At 40.3% G+C, this 20,562-nt stretch overlaps 1 protein-coding gene across 4 annotated transcripts in view; it reads right to left on the bottom strand.

Moving 5' to 3' along the window:
- Nucleotides 1–1,851: 1,851 nt before the first annotated feature.
- Nucleotides 1,852–20,562, bottom strand: part of NR1H4 (nuclear receptor subfamily 1 group H member 4) — an 84,310-nt gene continuing 65,599 nt past the window's right edge. For all 4 annotated transcript variants that reach the window (XM_009181507.3, XM_003907015.4, XM_009181506.4 and 1 more), the window contains 2 exons: nucleotides 3,709–3,822; nucleotides 1,852–2,459 (listed from right to left, as the gene is read on the bottom strand). In XM_009181507.3, the coding sequence (XP_009179771.1) occupies nucleotides 2,221–2,459; nucleotides 3,709–3,822 (353 nt within the window). In that variant the 3' untranslated portion in view covers nucleotides 1,852–2,220. The remainder of the gene's footprint in view (nucleotides 2,460–3,708; nucleotides 3,823–20,562) is intronic.

The raw sequence follows: 20,562 nt of genomic DNA, 5'->3' as shown, positions 1-20,562 counted from the left end.
TTTTATTTTCACCAAGAGATGCTCTTATTACCCCTATCACTCAGGAAATCCCAAGGCTCTTAGAAGCTGTGTCACAAACCAGGAACAAAAACAGTATGTATTTCTTATAGCATCACAATTAGTTTTCCATGTGATAAGCATTATTGTTTGCTGTTACAAGGTCTTAACCACTTGAATAAATCCAGACCTATAGGATTAAGCTTCTTGCTCTGTCTCCAGTGCCCCACCAGTTCCCGCCTCATTTCTCACTGCTGTCTGCACAGGTGGCATGAGATCCAGAGACACCAAACTGTACTCAGCTCCCCCAAACTAGATCTACCTTTTCAGGCATTCAGAAATTTACTTCTTTCTTCAATGTCCTTTCCTCACCAACCCTCTCCCTGGTGGGCCTGCTACTTCCCACTTACTCTTCATTAATAAGCCAAATTCCCTGATGCAATAAGTGCTGATCTCTGCATTTCACAATGGTGGAACTGAAATTTAGAAAGAGACTGTGCATCCTCCCTCCCTCCCCAGATTACGTATGGTCTTTTAACATCTGTACAACCCACCACCTTTCTCCTTTTGCTCCTGCCACCCCTTTCACCTTGAACCCCTTCCCTCCTACCTGGACCCACTGATTCAGGGCTATCCCTTTAAGTCCAGCAGAAGTACCATCTCCTCTATGAAACTTTCCCAAGTTCCAGGGTAAGCCTACGGCAAGTTCCGCTGCAGCCTTTGTAACTCCCTCCGGGCAGTTACTGGGTTTTGTTCTTTTTCTTTTTTTGAAGACAGGGTGTCGCTCTGTTGCCCAGGCTGGAGTGCAATGGTGCGATCATGACTTAATGCAGCCTCCAACTCCGGGGCTCAAGCAATCCTCTTGCTTCAGTCTCCCAAGTTGCTGGGACCAGCACAGGTGCAAGCCACAGCCCCTGGCTGATTTTATTCTATTTTTTGTAGAGACAGGGTTTCCCCTATGTTGCCCATGCTGGTCTCAAACTCCTGGGCTCAAGCAATCCTCCAGCCTCAGGCTCCCAAAGTGCTGGGATTACAGGTGTGAGCCATTGGGCTCAGCTCTTGTTACTGGGTCTTAATCATTTCTGTATCCTCCATGGAGTTTAGCAAATGAATCTTGTACTTACTGGGAACTCAAGACATTTTCGTTGTATCAGAATCCAATTGATGCTAGCCTCAACAGAGTTTTCCACTGACTGGTTATTTTTAGAATTCCAGGGTTGTCATAGTATTTTGATATAAAAAAAACTGCTTGCTAATCATGTTCCACTTTGGCTAATTTTAGGAGAAAGGGAGATATAAGCCCATTACTTATAGAAGGTGTTTTATTGTATTCACCAAAGGATAATGGGGAGAAGAATGCAACAGTGTAACAATGAAAGAAGGAAATGAAGTAATTCCTGCTTTGGGGGAAGTATACAGCAGCTGTGCACCCAGCTGTAGGAATGTTTTCAAAAGCAAAACAAAACAGAAAGATGATTGGATACAATGAAGCCAGTGGAGCACTTTTAAGAGAGGAGAGGGAAGGTCCCATCACTGCAGTTAGCTGCATACTCTGAATTTGTGAATCCTGCCTCAAGACTAACTATGGGAGAAAGGATTGCTTGAGGGAATATTTTATGTGAAAATTGTTAACTTTTCTGTTTGCTATTCTCTTTGAACTTCAAAGAAAAGGAAATGATCAGAGGGCTATTACAAATTCACCAGGACTTTTCCAGGGATGACAAAAGTTCCATTGACGTAATGAGAGACAGTATCTTTCTGTAAATTACCCCCTCAGATTCAATAGGATGTCTTTCAACATTTAAAGAAATGAGTTTGTATATTTATCAAATTTTGTTCCCAAAGAAAAGCCTGTTGCCATTATGTTTGCTTTATTGCCAAAATTGAATACAACTCTTTAATAAAATATAAGCAATATGGTAAGATGAAGAGCAAAATGAGATTTTCCCTAGTTCAACAGATAGAATTGAAGTAACCATCAATTTGATTGGGCAAACAGGGCTTGCCAAATCGAATGCAGGATTCCCTGGAGCCTTTTAAAACACAATGTAGTCGTTCTATCTAGCCCAATATTTACAGTTGTGGAAGTTATACATGTAATTACAACATAAATATCAAGATTTCTTGAGTGAAACTGGGTACAAGTGAAATAAAGGAAAGTTATACTTCAGATTAATATCATAAGAGAGAAAAAGGAGCTAGACCCCTCCCCTGTGATCCCCATCACTGCACGTCCCAGATTTCACAGAGAAGAGGGGTAAACTTGTGATCGTTTACTCTCCATGACATCAGCATCTCAGCATGGTGATGATTGAATGTCCGTAATTCAGTCAGGCGACCCAGGAGACAGGCAAAGTGTTGAGGGTTTTCAGGTTGGTGAATCTTACACAACTTTTGTAGCACATCAAGAAGTGGCTCCTGAAGCTTCTCTACTGCCTCTCTATCCTTTATGTATTGTCTATCTGTTTTGAAGTTTAAAATAAAATGACAAAATTAAAAAGTGGAAAAGCATTAATTCAGCATAATTATAGCAACGTTAACTATTTCAAAGTGTAAGTTAAATGTTGTACACAAAATGTAAAAATTAAGTGTTCAACCTGATGAATTTTTATGCGCACACACACGTAATTATAATGAGATCAAGATACAACACACGTAATGCTTCCCAGAAGCCTCCCTAATCCCCCTTCCAATCAAAACCCCTAAAGATAACCTGTAGGGTGGACATCAGCATCCTTTCTGGTGAGTATATTCTCAGAAGTGAAATGACTGGGTCATAGGACATATCCATGCATAACTTTAGTAGGTTCTGCTTTTAGTCACAAGTCATAATTTTTATGGTAAAGCAAAATAACTAGCTTCTGCCTCAGTATAATGTATAAAAATGGTCTAAGGCTAGTGTTGTTTTATGCTTTGCAAATCATGAACATGGCATCATTCGACTCCCAAATTATTAAAGTAACCCAAAAATATAGAAAAAAAAATATGGAAAGAGGTATTCATTTCAACAACAACAAAAAAAAACTGTTGAAAAAAACATTTTCAACAACAAAAAAACTGGAAATATCCTGAATATACAAACACATGGTGAAGATTAAGTAAATGATTGTATATGCATACCATGGAATACGTAGCACATATTACAACTTTACCAATGTAAATTTTTAATGACTTGGGAAATGACTTTTGAAGAAATATAAACTCAGAAAAAAGTTCCCTATTGTGTTAAAAAGTATGTAATTTCATTTAGATCCCTGCTCCAATGCCACCCACTTAGAAAACCCTCCCGTGACCACAAATTACAACATCATTTTTGTGCCACTCTCTTTCTTTGTATTCTCATTACATTTTTTGTAGCATTTACCACCGTCTGAAAAAATATTGTTGTTTCTTCATTTATTATCTTTCTCATCCTACCAGAATGCAAGTTGCATGGGAGCTGTGTCTTGTTGCATCCCCAGGGTTTAGCACCATGGTTAGTACATAGTAGGTGTTCAATATACATTTATTAAATGAATAAGTGTGATTTTTTTAAAAAGACTGAGAAGAAGTGTATTGAAAGGTTAATAATGGTTCTATTTGGATGGTAGAATTATAGGCCACTTTACTTTTTCTTTATATTTCTGTGTCTTCCAGATTTTTTTCAATAAATGTTATTACTAGTATACTGAAAAAAATGGCATAAAAATTAAAATGTAACATTGAAATTACCTGGAGAGAGGATAACAATTGCTGTAAGCAGAGCATACTCCTCTTGAGTCATTTTCAGTTCCCCAATACTTTTATAAAAACTAAACATAGGTGTTATATATTCATCAGAGATACCTATGGGGGAAAGTTGCAGTCATAATAAAATTTTTGAGTGACGAAACAGTGTAAAACTAGAAACACATTATCCATATAAACACATGCTAATTTTGCAACTATATGCACACATTCAAATAATGACTGTATATTTATTATTTTTATTATATATCCAAAGGAAGGACATTGCAAAGACAATCAGTTGACAAAATTCTCAAAACATAGCCAAAGCAATGAGTGTATGTCTAATTTTGGCAGTGTCTTTGTTTCAGTCACTACTGAATAATCAATGATAATGCTGCTGAATTGCCAAAAGAATTTCAAAAATGTCTCCATTTTCCAGATGGGATTTAGTGAATCTTTTGAATATGACTATCGATAATTAAGGCAGAGATCACATCTTAAACAACTAACAAAAAATGGTGGTTCTTCAGTCCATAAGTATAGACAGCTTCATTTCTAAATGGGCCAGTGCTCTTATCAAAGGGTTCTGATCTCTTCCTGAAGCACCAAGCCATTATCTACCAAGCGTCAGTACTTGGCTGTTCTCTTCAAACCCAGTATGTCCAAAATCAAAGACACCATGTACTACAGAACTAAGCTCCCCCATGTTTCTCCAAATCCACTTCTTTCCTGGCGTTCCCATTCTTGGTGAGTGGTATCCACGCCACCCAACTCCCCAGGCCTGACAACTGAGATTCAGGGACCCAGGCCTGTGACTTCTCCTGCTCACTCTCACCTGATGCTCCCTCTCCTCTTTATTGCACCTGGCATTTACTTAATTTAAGCTTCCAACTCTCTTCATCTGTATTACCACAGTTGCCTCCTCACTGGCCTTTCTGTCTTTAGTTTGATTCCCTTTGATCCATCCTCTATCCAGGTACTGGAATGACCTTTCTAAAAATCAAATCACACACTTTCTCCCTACTTCTTACAAAACCCATCTAAACTTCCCCATGGCTTTAGGCATATAGTTTTAATTTTCTTCCTTTTAACGTAGGAGCCTCTAGGACCTGTACCCTGCCTATCTCACTATTCACAATAAGAAGATTAATAGTAGGAGTAGTCATTATGTATTATGCAATATTTTAAGCATTTAATATACCATAATTCATTTAATAGTTGTAAACCCCATGAGGTAGATACAGAGAGGTTATATAACTAGCCCAAAGACACTCGGCTGAGAGAGGTGGAACTAGGATTCAAACCAAAGCTAGCAGGCTCCAAAGTCCTGACAGTGGCAAGGCTAAGCTGCACTCCATCACACTGCATTTCCTCTAGCCACCCTCGGCCACTTGTAGTTCCCTAAACAATTCACATTGCCCAGTTTTTGTACATGTTGTGCTCTCTACTTGAAATATCCCTTTTCTCTTTCATCTAGCTCACTCCTCTCTGTCATTTAAGACTTCTAACCAGGTGCAGTGGCTTACACCTATAATCCCAACACTTAGGGAGGCCAAGGCTGGAAGATTGCTTGAGCTCAGGAGTTTGATACTTGCCTGGGCAACATGGTAAAACCCCGTCTCTACAAAAACTACAAAAGTTAGCTGGGTGCAGTGGCACATGCCAGTGGTCCCAGCTACTCAGGAGGCTGAGGTGGGAGGATCAATTGAGCCTGGAGGTTGAGGCTGCAGTAAACTGTGATTGTGCTACTGCACTCCAGTCTGTCTGACAGAGTGAGATGCTGTCTCTCTCTCTCTCTTTTTTTTTTTTTTTTTTTTGAGACGGAGGCTCGCTCTTGTTGCGCAGACTGGAGTGCAGTGGCGTGATCTTGGCTCACTGCAACCTCCGCACCCTAGGTTCAAGTGATTCTCCTGCCTCAGTCTCCTGAGTAGCTGGGACTACAGGCGTGTGCCACCATGCCCGGCTAATTTTTTTTTTTTTTTTTTTTGTATTTTTGGTAGAGACAGGGTTTCACTATATTGGCCAGGCTGATCTTTAACCTCTGACCTTTTGATCCACCCGCCTCAGCATCCCAAAGTGCTGGGATTACAGGCGTGAGCCACCACACCCAGCCGAAGATGCTGTCTCAAAAAATAAAAAAGACTATTAGTGCCACTTCCTGCATTCAATAAATATTACCTTGGTGCCTGTTCTGTGCATTGCTTTATTCCACAAGAGCCATTGGATGGAGAATCATGGTGACAGAAAAACAAAACAAAACAAACAAAGAAACCTGTGATGTGACTTATGGATTAATTGAGATGAGGATGTTTCCCAGGATTGGTCCAGATGAGAATAGACTGCTCCATTTCTTCCATACCAGATCCAGAGTTAAAGAGCTTTGGCTGAGCAAATCAGAATAAACTTTGATTCCAGACGCTAAAGAGTACAATTATCATCTAATGGTATACTTACCAGAAAGCCTAAATTCTTACTTTTAGAAGAGTGTCGTAAGTGAAATAACTCAGAAGCAGAAAATCAAATACCACATGTCCTCACTAAAAAAGGGGTACACATGGACATACAAATGGAAATAACAGACACTGGCAACTCCAAAAGGCAGGAGGGTGAGAGGAAGGTGAGGGTTGAAAGATTACCTATTGGGTACAATGTTCACGATTTGGATGATGGATGCATTCACCAGAAGTCCAAATCACGTCGTTACACAATATATCCATGTGAAATAGTTTGGATGCTTGTCACCTCTAAATCTCATGTTGAAATGTAATCCCCAGTGTTGGAGGTGGGGCCTGGTGGAAGGTGTTTGGATCACTGAAGCAGACCTCTCATGAATGGCTTAGTGCCCTCTCCATGGTAATGAATGAGTTCTTACTTTATTAGTTACTGTGAAATATGAATGTTTAAAAGAGCCTAGTATCTCTCTTTCTCCCTGTCTCACCATGTGACATGCCTGCTCCCCTTTCACCTTCCATCATGAGTAAAAGTTCCCTGGGGCCTACCCAGAAGCTGAGCAGATGCTAGTGTCATGCTTGCACAGCCTGCAGGACCATGAACCAAATAAGTCTCTTTCCTTTGTAAATTACCCAGTCTCAGGTATTCCTTTATAGCAATGCAAAACAGATTAACGCACCACAGAACAAACCTGCACATGCACCTCCTGAATCTAAAGTAAAATTAAAATAAATTAAAATAAAATGAATACAAACAGGAAAAAAATTACTTCTAACATGCATGGACACAGCTCTCATTTTCTCTATCTTACAGTGATGCAAATGGTAGTAAAAGATCCCGAAGTACGCTAGGATTTCTTCTTTTCAATAATTACACCCATCCTTTCCGTGGATACAGTATTTCATATTTTTCAAATATGTAAACAAATTTGATTCTGTACAAGAATCCTGTGCGGGAAGTACTGATAAGCCAGTATTACTATCCCTATTTCGGACTTGAGAAAGTAAGGCTCAGAGAGGTAAGCTAAGTTTACTAGCATAATAAATGGAAAACCCAAGTCTACATTTTCTGAATCTTGATCCCGCACACATTCCCAAACTACCTTTGAGGAAACACATATACATGCCATGAGACAGGTCTCTCAGGCAGCTGTAATCATGGGTAACCTACTTTAAGAAAATCTTAGCTATAAACATTCAGATGAAATAATGGGCAAATAATAAAGGAAGGTGATGAATTATTTTGTACTTTAAAAGAGAGGTGTTTTTGTTTGTTTGTTTGTTTGTTTGTTTTTGAGACGGAGTTTTGCTCTTGTTGCCCAGGCTGGAGTGCAATGGTGTGATCTCAGTTCACTGCAACCTCCACCTCCCGGGTTCAAGCGATTCTCCTGCCTCACCCTCCCAAGTAGTTGGGATTACAGGCATGCACCACCACGCCCAGCTAATTTTGTATTTTTAGTAGAGACAGGGTTTGTCCATGTTAGTCAGGCTGGTCTCAAACTCCCAACATCATGTGATCCACCCGCATCAGCCTCTCAAAGTGCTGGGATTACAGGCATGAGCCACCGTGCCCATCCTATAAAGAGAATTACATGATTTATTTAATTTTTTGGATTTATTTAATTTTTGAGCACAATAAATGTTTAAATATTTTTTAAAAAACAGTCTTCCCAAATTAAATACTTGCCCTTTTCCTCTCTGGTAAAAATACCACCCTCTTCTCCCCTTTGACTTTGATTCTTTAATTGACCCCAGTGGACTCTATTAACAACAATGTCTTTGTTGAGCAGTTTGGGGATTACATCATGTGGGACATTGCCCTTTATCCAGCTGTTACAGAATGAACTAAATACCCATGACCCAACTAGATACAACTTAAAGTGCAGAGGATTGGAGAATGTGAGCCTGGAGAATACCAGTCCTGGCTTCCAGCAAACCTAGTGGTTAAGAGGTCATAAGCCAGCTCTGAGTTTGAAACCAAACTCCACGACTTGGTCTTGGGACGTTACTTTAACTCTTTAAGCCTTCATTTTCTCATCTGTGAAATGTTGTCACATGTAATATAATGTGTACTCCATATAACAGTAGTGTTACATGAGATATATAGAGAGTGCTTAGCACAATGCCAGGTTCATAGTAAATCCTCAAAAAATGTCAAGTAGATAATTATAATAGTAGCTATTATTATCATTATTCAAGAGAACTGAATCAACACATTAGTCCATCTTAATCTCAGTTCATCTTAGTCTTAGATTAAACGTGTGAACTTTTGTCTTTACAAAGCCATGTTGGTTTTTAAAAACCAACAAATTCTGCAAATTACTGGGGATAAATACAAACTGGCTGATCGGTGATTTGCCTCAGTATTTTTCCAGGTATTAAAGCCACACTAAGTTCTCTATTTTCTTGGTAAGGTTGTTCTTTATCATCTTCAAAAAAATGTCAATCTTTATGCTTTCTTCAGCATTCAGAGGCTACACTCATCAGTTGTGGTTACCTAAAATAGTAATCTATGACTATGCCATTAAATTAAATAGTACATGAAGATTTGGGGATGATATTCAAGACAGCTGATTTGAAAATATTAAAATTTTTAAAAATTTCTTTGATTACCAAATTTCCTATTTCATTTGCCTTTCTAAATCCCCACACACCCTCCAGAGATGTTGCCTCCATTAGCTATCTAATTACAATTGATAATATGTGGGGAAAATAAGGTTAAACTTTTAAAATGATTATTTCATCTTGTGCATGTTGTAAAAGCCAAGAGTGAATATAGAGAAAATGTAGAAAAGAAATAATGGGAGAGTTAAAAAATAATTTTCCTACAGGATAGATAAATATAAATCTACTTTTGGAATTAGAGTCAACAGTCAGAGTTAACCATGCCAACATAAACAAAGGGCGTGTAAACCAGCAATTTCTAACATGAGAGATGTAGCACTAACATCATCCTGAAGGGGACAGCCTTTTCCTGTTTTCCTACTTCCTTCTTCTTCTTGGAGAATTGTTTAAAATTTGCTTCATTTTTGCTTGAAAGACCAATTAGCTGATTTTTGGTCACAAGGTGGGGCTATTTTCTAACTTAACCGTGAAAGACTTTGCCATGGAAAAGTCTGAAAATGCAAAAATAATTTCATGTTTCTGCTCCTGTTTCTTACTTGTTTTCCCTTTTTGTTAAAAGAGGTCTGTGATTAATAAATTATGTTCAATAATCAGAAATATTCTTTGAGAGAATAACCGTATGATAGAATTAACACTATACTGCTTTAGGTATTTTAAATGTTAAAAGTCTTTTATTTCCTAATTAGCTTTCTAGTCGTAATTGGGAACAAAAACTAAGCAGGGGTGTGTGTGTGTGTGTGTGTGTGTGTGTGTGTGTGTGTGTGTGTGTTATTTACAAGTATGCATATTACACAAGACATATATCCTGGCATCTTAAATACCTCTATATGATTTATTCTGATGACGTCCTCAAGATGGACTGAGCATCTGGTTAAAAATGATACTAATTCCTTAAAACCACGCAACTTGAAACTTTTCTAGAAATGACATCACCCCATAGCACAGAGGTCAAGGTATAAACCCCTGGCATGGCACACAAGGCTACATCTGCCTTCTGCTTTCCTTTCAAACTAATCTCCCAGCAGCCCAATAGTTTCCCTAGGAACTAATGACACAGATTCATCTAAGGCTCCTAAAGCTGACTCAGCTTGTTGCCTACACAGGCTCCCTTCCCCCTCTCTGCCCCATGGCCATACACTATGGTAGAGGCAAATCCCAGCTCCAGCCCAAGAGCCACTGTTGGTCTCATTTCCCACATCAGAGGTTGGTGTAGTTAGGGACAGCAGTGAAATTTGGGCCCATGAGACTAAAGGGGAGTCTACTAGGAAGTTCCTAAGGAAGATTTCCATACTGAGGAAGACAGCATTTCTTTTTCATTTGACCGGTGTTGTGTCTAGACATAGTGCCTGGAACTGCTTTGGCCGTTAGATGACCAGGAGGAGAACCAGCCTGTGGGGAAGGCCAATACGCCAAGGACAACGAAGCAGAAAGATGAGAAGGATCTGTGTTTCCAATGGTGGGTTCTACTCCTAAATTAACCAATTCTGCTGTCACTCTTCCTCTGGGTTTCTTGTTTGAGTTAAGACATTTTCTTACTTTTTTAGGCCATGATGAGTTTGTTTTCTGTAGCTATCAGCTAAGAGCATTCTGACAGCTCCCCTAACAAGTGAGATACACTTTTTATGTCTTCATGCTTTTTCCTGAAATACAAGGCAGGATCCTTGTTAGACTAAGGCACCCCATCCATGTTTCAGGGCCAAGTTCAAATTTGACTTCCTCTATGGAGCTTTCCCTGTCACAGAGAAGCAGAATTAGTTACTTTCTTGTCTAGCTTCAATTCTATTGCAACTTATCACAATTCGCATCTTTCCTTTTCACTGGAGTGTGAAATACTATACATATTTTATAAGAGTGGGAATCAGTTACTATATCTCCAGTGCCTGCCATGCTGCCTGACCCATAAAGGGTGCTTCATAGATGTTTTGTTTTTTTTTATGACAGACTCTGGCTCTGTTACCAGGCTGGAGTGCAGTGGCACAATCATAGCCCACTGCAGGCTCGGACTCCTGGGGAGCTCAAACAATTCTCCTGCGTAGCTCAAGCAATTCTCCTGCCTCAGTCTCGAGTAGCTAGGACTACAGGTGTGCACCACCACATCCAGATATTTTATTTTTTGTAGAGACAGGGACTTGCTATGTTTTCCAGTCTGGTCTTGAACTCCTGGTCTCAAGCAATCCTCCCACCTCGGCCTCCTTAAGTGTTGGAATTATGGGAGTGAGTCACTGTGACTGGCCAGATATTTCTCATTCACGTCTGCATCTCTAATAATTAGCATTCTTCTGAAGACATAATAGGAGATTAATAAATGCATGTTAAATCAGGCAGTAGTATGTTTTGGTAGTCCTTTATGATGAAGGTGACATAGTTGTGAGATATGATGGGGACAAGGGATGCCATTAAGACAATGGACATATTCTTGTGGTGCTAAGAGATTGGACTATGTTCTCTATTTCAACTGCTAAACTTTCCCCCAGGGAGTCATTTGTGCTATACTTTTGGCCCTAAGTAAAGAGCTGCCATTAAACTAGCCATTCAAAAAATAATTACTTTAAACATAAAATATTTAATTTAAAATATATTGTAAATGATATACTTCCCATTAGTCCTAGTGGCTAAAAACTATTCGGCCTAATTAGGTCTCACCAGGGCTTAGGAGTTACCAGAGTTTGGACTGTCAAGTTCCAGATTCAACTCAACAAAATTCACCAATATTTATATTCCTGCTATGTGTCAGGCACCATATTAGTGCTGGGAATCTGGGAATATGAAGTCCTCAGGCAGTTAACAGGTTAATGGAAGAAGTAGATACAGTCAGCTCTTTGTGGGTTCTGTATCCACGGATTCAACCAACCACAGATCAAAAATATTTGGGAAAAGTATTGCAACTGTAATGAACATGTACAGACTTTTTTTCTTGTCATTATTCCCTAAACAATACAGTGAAACAGTTATTTACATACCGTTTACATTGTTTTTGGTATTATAAGTAATCTGGAGGTGATTTAGAGTTTACAAGAGGATGTACATAGGTTATACACAAAGGCTGTACCATTTTATATCAGGGACTTGAGCAGCCATTAACTGGTATCCAAGGGAGATCTTGGAATCAGTCCTCCATAGATATCAAGGGGCCGCTTGACATAAATAGATACATAATATCTAAAACTGAACAAGTACAAAAAGCTTGGGAAATACAGCTGAGGAACAATGGATTCTGCCCAGGGGCAGTGGAAATATCCTCACTTGTATTTCTTTAATGTTTCCTCTTAATCCAAGGAAGGTTTCTTCCTATAATTTGAGTCCTAAATTTGCCCATGCAAAAGTTATCATGTGACCACTTTCAAAAGCAAAAGTAGAGGTGTTAAGATTTCTAAATTTTAACTTAAGCATTTATCCTTCTTATAAATATTCTATCATTTGTTTCTTTACATTTCCAACCCCTCTCAAAGACAGTATCTGAACTGATAGTCAGCTTAGATTTGCATCTTTGGAAAATGCAGTTCTGGTAACTGTTTTCATTTTGTGTAAGCCGAAAAGGCTAAAGCAGTGAAATCATATCACAAAAATAAGCACAGTATACTTTAGTATGGTACTACTAAGGGCTACAACTTCATCACTCTAACAAGATTATCTCCTTTCTCTGACTTCATTGTCTATTCATTTGATCACTGACTTAAAGCAATTTGAAATTGCTAACTGCTACTTATACTTTATCCCTCAACCGAAGGGCAGAAGCCATGTTTTACTTTATGTTCCCTGCTAGCAGAAAACTGGGCAAATATTAGGCCTTGGTGAGTGACAGATGCCACATATAGAAAGAGAGCTGGGCTGTGAGTTAGAACACCCGCCTTCATTTCCTCACATGCTTTTGATTAGTTGTATGACCTTGGGCAGGTCATCTTGCCTCTCTAAGCCCATTTCTGCATCTATAAAATAGGAGTGTAACACTCACCTAGTGAGGGTCATTGAGAGCAGCACTAACAGGATGATGCATGTGAAAACAAAACATTGCAAAACATGAGATATATTGTCACACTGGTAAATTCTTACTGAATTGAATATTTTATTTATGTCTCTTGTGGGGATGGAAAAAAGCCCAAAACTACTATAAATGTCAGGGGTTATTTATATTTGAAGTGAAAAGAACAAATTGCTTTGATTTCTGAGAGGTTATTGCTAATTTCCTTAATGTTAAAAATGTAAACTTGCTCCAGGTGCAGTGGCTCACACCTGTAATCCCAGCACTTTGGTAGGCCGAGGCGGAAAGATCACCTGAGCTTAGGAGTTTAAGACCAGCCTGGCCAACATGGTGAAATCCCATCTGTACTAAAAATACAAAAAATTAATCGGACATATTGGCCGTCGCCTGTAATCCCAGCTTCTCAGGAGGCTGAGGCTGGAGAATTGCCTGAACCCAGGAGGCAGAGGTTGCAGTGAGCCCAGATCGTGCCATTGCACTCCAGCCTGGGCGATAAGAACAAAACTTTGTTTCAAAAAAACAAAACAAAACAAAATATAAACTCATTCAGTGTTAGAAAACCTATTTCAGTCCTATAATATTTTATATACTATGATTATTCCTATTTTTATTAACAATTCCAACTTAAACCCCTAGTTTGTAAGTAATGGTACATTAGGAATAAAATCAATGATGCACTAGAATTGTATAGAAACGACTCAAGCACAAATTATATCAGATATGTTCTAAAGCCTCAATTAACATAAATAAACACTCTAACTCTCATTAAAAAGCATCTCAGAGACACTTATCTTTGTGTACGTGATAGGAATTTAATAATAGCAAACAAAAGAGTATGAATTTGAAGAACAAGAAAAGAAATTTCACATCATATTCTTTAAAGAGTTCCGTAGGCATAAACAGAGTAACTTTGAGACGTTATGTTACTCTGGAATTAAATGTACAATAGAAATAAGAATGAATTGTATTAGCATAAGAATAAAAAGTTAGTCTGAAAGGTCATCTTGCAAGATCAGGTTTTTATGTGTCGTGGGGAAGAGGCAATGTTCTGAAAATCCACTGGGAGAAGGAAATTCATAAATATTAATAAATTAAAACATTATACATAATAAAATATTCAGCAGCATGTGAGTTTGGATGCTTTTTATTGTCACAATATATGGTTGATATTTGGAGAAAGTATCTTATTATAAACTAGAAACATGCATATTTATTTACACAGATCATATTCTGGAAAACTTCATTCTTGAGCTTTTCTGAAACTTGAGGTATCACAAGTTCTGAAACTTATGAAATTACAAGCAAGGTTTTTTTCTTTTTGATTATATGTATTCTAACCAGCAAGACCCTCATCATGTCTTACCTAGTTATTGCATTAGCAGTTCTCTTTACAGGTCTCTTGTCTCAAGGTGTGATGAAGAAGTTGAGTTCTTGCCAATGGAATGCCAGTAGAAGTTACGTGTAACACTTCAGGATTATTCACTCACAGGGAGGGTGTGCCATTCTTTTTCCCCTTTGCCCTCCCTACTTGCTGGAATGTGTTTTTGTTTGTTTATTTCTTTGCTTGTTTTTAAGATGTAGTCTCACTCTGTTGCCCAGGCTGGAGTGCATTGGCGCTATCTTTGCTCATTACAACCTCTGCCTCCCAGGTTCAACCGATTCTCCTGCCTCAGCCTTCGTAGTAGCTGGGCCTACAGGCACATGCCACCACACCCGGCTAATTTTTTGTATTTTTAGTAGGGATGAGGTTTTGCTGTGTTAGCCAGGCTGGTCTCAATTTTGTGACCTCATGATCCACCCACCTTGGCCTCCCAAAGTGCTGGGATTACAGGTGTGAGCCACCGTGCCTGGCTTGGAATGTGTTTTTACCAAAATGGTGGGGAGCCATACTGGACCATGCAGATGAAGTCAGCTCTCTGTGGATGGATGAGCATGACATCCATCTGTATGGATAGAACTATGACAGAGGGACACTATGAAGATTCCCTATCAGTCCCATTCTCCTCAAGCCCAGACTATTATAAGATAAAAATACATTTCCATGTTGTTTAAGCCCTCTTTATTTTTTGTCTCTGTTACAGCAGCCAAACCTCTAACTTAAATTATGCATGAAATCTATTGTGATTAATTCTTTTCATATATATATTTCCCCTAGAAGATGAAGTCCTTGAGGATTATGACTTCATCTTATTCATCTTTGTACCACCAGTGTACTTATCCAATAGAAGTACTCAGTAAATGCTTGTTAAAAAAAAATAAGTAAACAGATACAGGTCCTAGTAGAAATGATCTTCCATTGCTACTGGACAGTTGCCCTAGTGGTAGAGTCAAATGAAAATGATAAGATTCAAAGCTGACTAAGGATCTCATCAAGTGAGAGGGGGTGGCTAATGAGCCACCACACTGAGAAATATGAGAAGATATTCTTATGAGAGATGACACGAGTCAGAAAGGCTTGCCTGTTCTGAAGGTTTAGGATGTAAATCATCTTTACTCTACAACTGATCATCAGAGGGTCTTTTGTTCTTTTTCTTTTCTTTTCTTTTTTTCTTTTCTTTTCTTTGCTTTTTTTTTTTTTTCAGATGGAGTCTCTCCAGGCTGGAGTGCAGTGGCACGATCTCGGCTCACTGCAAGCTCCGCCTCCCGGGTTCACGCCATTCTCCTGCCTCAGCCTCCCGAGTAGCTGGGACTACAGGCGCCCGCCGCCACGTCCGGCTAAATTTTTTTTTTTTTTTTTTTTTTTGTATTTTTAGTAGAGACGGGGTTTCACCATGTTAGCCAGGATGGTCTCGATCTTCTGACCTCGTGATTCGCCCGCCTCAGCCTCCCAAAGTGCTGGGATTACAGGTGTGAGCCACCGCGCCTGGCCCATCAGAAATATTCTTCAGGCAAAAAACCAGTGTTTATAAAGTGCTTAATTTAATAAAAAGGAATAGGGCTGGGCGCGTTGGCTCCCACCTGTAATCCCAGAACTTTGGGAGGCCGAGGCAGGCGGATCACCATGCCAGGAGATCGAGAACATCCTGGCTAACACGGTGAAACCCCGTCTCTACTAAAAATACAAAAAATTAGCCACGCGTGGGTGGGGGCGGGGGGCGCCTGTAGTCCCAGCTACTCGGGAGGCTGAGGCAGGAGAATCACTTGAAACTGGGAGGTGGAGTTTGCAGTGAGTGGACATCACAGTCACTGCACTCCAGCCTGGGCGACAGAGTGAGACTCTGTCTCAAAATAAATAAAGAAATAAAATAAAATAAAAAGAGGAATAAGACAATTGTTTCTGCCAGAGGTAGCTGATTTGTGGCAGAGAGGCTCCAGCAATATGTGGTAGCCAGAAATCATGGGAGCCCCAAGGTGTAACCTGCCTGACTTTGGTTTTTGAAGCTTTTGTGTCTTCATGGCTAGAACCACACCACTTGCCTCAACAGGTTCAATTCTGGCCCAGACTCAGAAAACTCTGAGGAACTCTGTGAAGTTGTGCATACCACTTCAGGATTATTCCTTTAAAGGGAGGGTGTACCACTCTTTTTCCCCTTTGCCCTCCCCACTTGCTGGAATGTTACCAAAATGGTACGGAGTCACATTGGATCATGTGGATGAAGTCAACTCTCAGAAAATCCTGGGGAGCTCTGTGTGCACCTAATTCTAGGAACTTGGCTCTGGCTTTGTTTCTTGTGACAACCCCTGTCTTGACATATTGACTAAGCTTGGGGAGTTCATCTTTCTCTAAGCTTAATCACATTTCCTTGAAGCTGGGGTTTGACCACATATCCTTGAGCCCCAACTCCTATGGCATGTTCTTGAAAGATACCTTTTCTCAACAAAGTTATCGTCGAGAATGAGTGGGAAGAAATGTTGGAAATTTGAAGAGAGAGAAGGTACAAGACAATTTTCCATAAGAACAAGAGTGAATTGACTAGGGAAAAGGGATACATGGAAAGTACTGAAGTCCACTTGAAGTGTTTGATCACTAACTTTGGGTAAGCCAGTCATACTGTTTCAGTTCTCAGGCTCAAACACAGAGTAGGTAAAGAGTTGTACTCATCAGCCAGAGGGTTTTCTTAGGTGAAAGAAAGACAAAGAGTTGAGGATATCTGGTGAATGATCCAAGGAAATGATCATATTGATGAACCACGAACCCTAAGACAAGTACTGAGGAAAGTGTGGTTAGGCAAAAGGGAGTAGAGTCAATGGCTGGAGAGTTAGTGGATGGAAGGTCAACAAATGGATTTTTGTTTTTTGTTTGTTTGTTTGTTTTTTGAGACAGAGTCTCACTCTGTCACCCAGGCTAGAGTGCAGTGGCACGATCTTGGCTCACTGCTGCTTCCACCTCCTGGGTTCAAGCAATTCTCCTGCCTCAGCCTCCCAAGTAGCTAGGATTACAGGCGCCTGCCACCACGCCGGGCTAATATTTTGTATTTTTAATAGAGACAGGGTTTCACTATGTTGGCCAAGCTGGTCTTGAACTCCTGACCTCGTGATCCACCCACCTCAGCCTCCCAAAGTGCTGGGATCACAAGTGTGAGCCACCGCACCCGGCAATGGACATTGTTTTGGAACAAGGAATCCCTAGAGTCAGGGTACCGGAAGGTGGCAAGCTGGAAAGTTAGAGGGTAATATCAGAGCGAACGGATACTTGGGACTGATATTTTGTTACTGGGATTAACAGGGTCTAGGTCTGGCATAGAATTGGTAATATCTACCTCAAAGTGCTACAACGAGCAAACAATATTTTTCGTGTAGCAGAATGTCAGCCATGGAGATGGCCCACTCAGATCACCCTTAAAGACAGCCCACAGTAGGCAGTATGGCTGGCTGATAGCTTCCAGATGCCACCCTGTGAGTGCTGAGGACACACTTTGACCAGTCTTGTCTCAACTGGTGACTGAGCATAGTGGGTGTGTTAGTGCTGGCCCATTCAGTGGGCAGCTCAGACTAGGTCCCTCTTCAATGGCCTAGCTGAGACTTTCTCAGGACTGTGCTGTGATCTGATCTGATGCTCTTCATGCCCAATCATGCCTTCCTGCTCCCCCTTCACAGGTGTCAGATCAGCATGGTGGTGTAGAGTCTCCTGGACTCCACCTGCTTCCTCCCCCTTTATTCTTCAGAGGCATTTCCCCCAATTAACTTCTGACACATTTAGTCCCATGTTGATATCTGCTTCCTGTAGGACCCAAAGCTCACACAAACACTGAGAATACAGCCAGACACACAGTAGGTGCTGAATAATTGTTACCTTTCTGGTGCTATAATTAATAGATCCAAACATTATGCATATATGACCTTCACCTTTTTTTTTTTTTTGGACAAGGTCTTACTCTGTCACCCAGGCCGGAGTACAGTGGCACAATCTCAGCTCATTGCAACCTCCACCTCCTGGGCTCCAGCGACCCTCCCACCTCAGCCTCTCAACTCGCTGGGATTACAGACCCGTGCCACCATGCCCAGCTAATTTTTTAAATTTTTTGTAAAGATGGGGTGTCGCTCTGTGGCCCAGGCTGGTCTCAAATTCCTGAGCTCAAGCAATCTTCCTGCCTTGGCCTCCTGAAGTGCTGGGATTATAGGTGTGAGCCAGCATGCTCAGCCTTATACATGCCTTTCTATAAGCATAATTTTCCTCTTAGTAGTCTTGTAAACTTTTTGGAAAACTATTTTTCCCCTTTTAGCTGACCCACAGTGGAAGGGATTTTCCCTACCTCAGGCTGGGGAAGGAATCTGGTACTAACCCAGTGGCCATCATGGAAATGGCAGCATCTGACTTGGCTCAGGACCCAGGAGATCTGATGGAGCCAGACGAAGATTTTTTTTTTTTTTAAAGGAAGCTGAGCATCCAGGAGACAAAAAGAGACAGGGAAAGAAAGATAGTAACAACCACTGGATAATTCCCCTGCAGATGCCCTCTCATTAAAACATTTCCATTCATATGGCAGACATTGCACCCCTCTTTTTCATTGTCTGGCAACTGAATCAACTTTAAATGACTCATCTTTGAGGAGGAGGAGGAGGAGAGAGAACACAACAGAATTTCCATATCCAAACTGTCTTTTTCCTTTTCTTACACTCAAATGCAAAAGAGATATCTGTTCCCCAAATTAACTACAATAGGCAAGGTTTAGAAGAATGTTTAACCAACTTTTTGTTCGTTACTTGTCAGCTTTGGACATTAACAACTCTGATATTCAGGGAAACAACCATCTGGAAAGTAAATAAACAGACCAGTTTTATAGCTCTGGACACACCTTCATTCATTTTTTTCATTTGTTCCACAGAATTCTGTTGAGCACCCACTCCGAGCCAGGCACGTGCTAGGTGCCTGGGATAAAATACTGACTCAAAAAGAAGAAAACCCTGTCTTATTAAGTTTTTATTATCAAACTTCAGGCAAGACTGCAGAATAAATATTAAAGTTAAACATGATTTCAAAGAGATCAAATTGGTTATGAGGTCTATTTCAACAGCTTTAAAAAAATGGGACATGCAGCTAATAAGTAGCGGAGCCCATATTCAATCCAGATTCCACAGTAAGTATCCTTAATCACCACTCTCTCGATGAATAAACCAAACACACATTTGCTAGAGTAGAGAGAGTAGAGACCTATCAGTAAAATGCATAAATTTTGTCATGAGTCATCATTCCTTTTTATTTTATTAGTTTTGTAAGAATTAGATTTTACTGATGGATTTTCTTTTCTTTTCTTTTTATTTTTTTATTTTTTATTTTTTGTTTTTGAGACGGAGTCTTGCTCTGTCCCCCAGGCTGGAGTACCGTGGTGCAATCTCGGCTCACTATAAGCTCCACCTCCCAGGTTCACGCCATTCTCCTGCCTCAGCCTCCTGAGTAGCTGGGACTACAGGCGCCCGCCACCACGCCCGGCTAATTTTTTGTATTTTTAGTAGAGACTGGGTTTCACTGTTTTAGCCAGGATGGTCTCAATCTCCTGACCTCGTGATCCACCCACCTTGGCCTCCCAAAGTGGTGGGATTACAGGCATGAGCCACCGTGCTCGGCTGACTGGGATTTTCTTAAAGGGAGCACTGCCACAGTCCATGGAAGCCAGAATCAAATAAATGACAAAGCTAAGCTGCTGAGGCCTTGCCCATCACAGGTTGAAGCCACTATAATTTTCTGCATAAAGAGAGAACCACCAGTGTATGTTCAATAGTCTAAAACAACAATTATATCCATACATGTGAAAATTCAGCCTGTCCTTTAATTCTTTCCTAAGTTGAACTGTCAGTTATTGATTGTGGCTTTAAAATCAGGATACTTCAGTAGCTGGCCTAGTGACTAGCTAAACCACCCATCAGGAAAATTGAATTAGTTAAGAGAAGAAAAGCAGTAAGACTTGTAGAACTGAATGGTGCCTTGGAGGTTACCTGATTCAACCTTTTCCCCTTAGCCTGGACAAACACACACACACACACACACACACACACACACAGAGAGAGAGAGAGAGAGAGAGAGAGAGAGAGAGAGAGAGAGAGAGAGAGACAGACACACACACAATCAGTCCAGGACCAAAATCCATGTTTCTTGACAACATAATGTCTTTCGAAAGTTGATAAGCCGCAAAGATATATCTCCCAGATCCTTTCTCTTCTCTCCATTTCTCCTGACAGCAAGCATCACATCTTTGAGACTTCTTGCCTCCTAAGAGGTGACTTCTGTACTGGCTTACCCTAACACTGCTAGAAAATTTGTAAAGCTTGATTTTGACATTTTCCCTCCTCTGCTCAAAAATCTTCCATGTCTCCTATTACTTGGGAAATAACAAAATAATTATCCCAGCATCCAAGGCCCTCAAT

This window comes from Papio anubis, chromosome 9 (genome assembly GCF_008728515.1).
Source record: "Papio anubis isolate 15944 chromosome 9, Panubis1.0, whole genome shotgun sequence".
NCBI lineage: Eukaryota > Metazoa > Chordata > Mammalia > Primates > Cercopithecidae > Papio > Papio anubis.
This window is presented reverse-complemented; position numbering and strand designations above follow the sequence as displayed.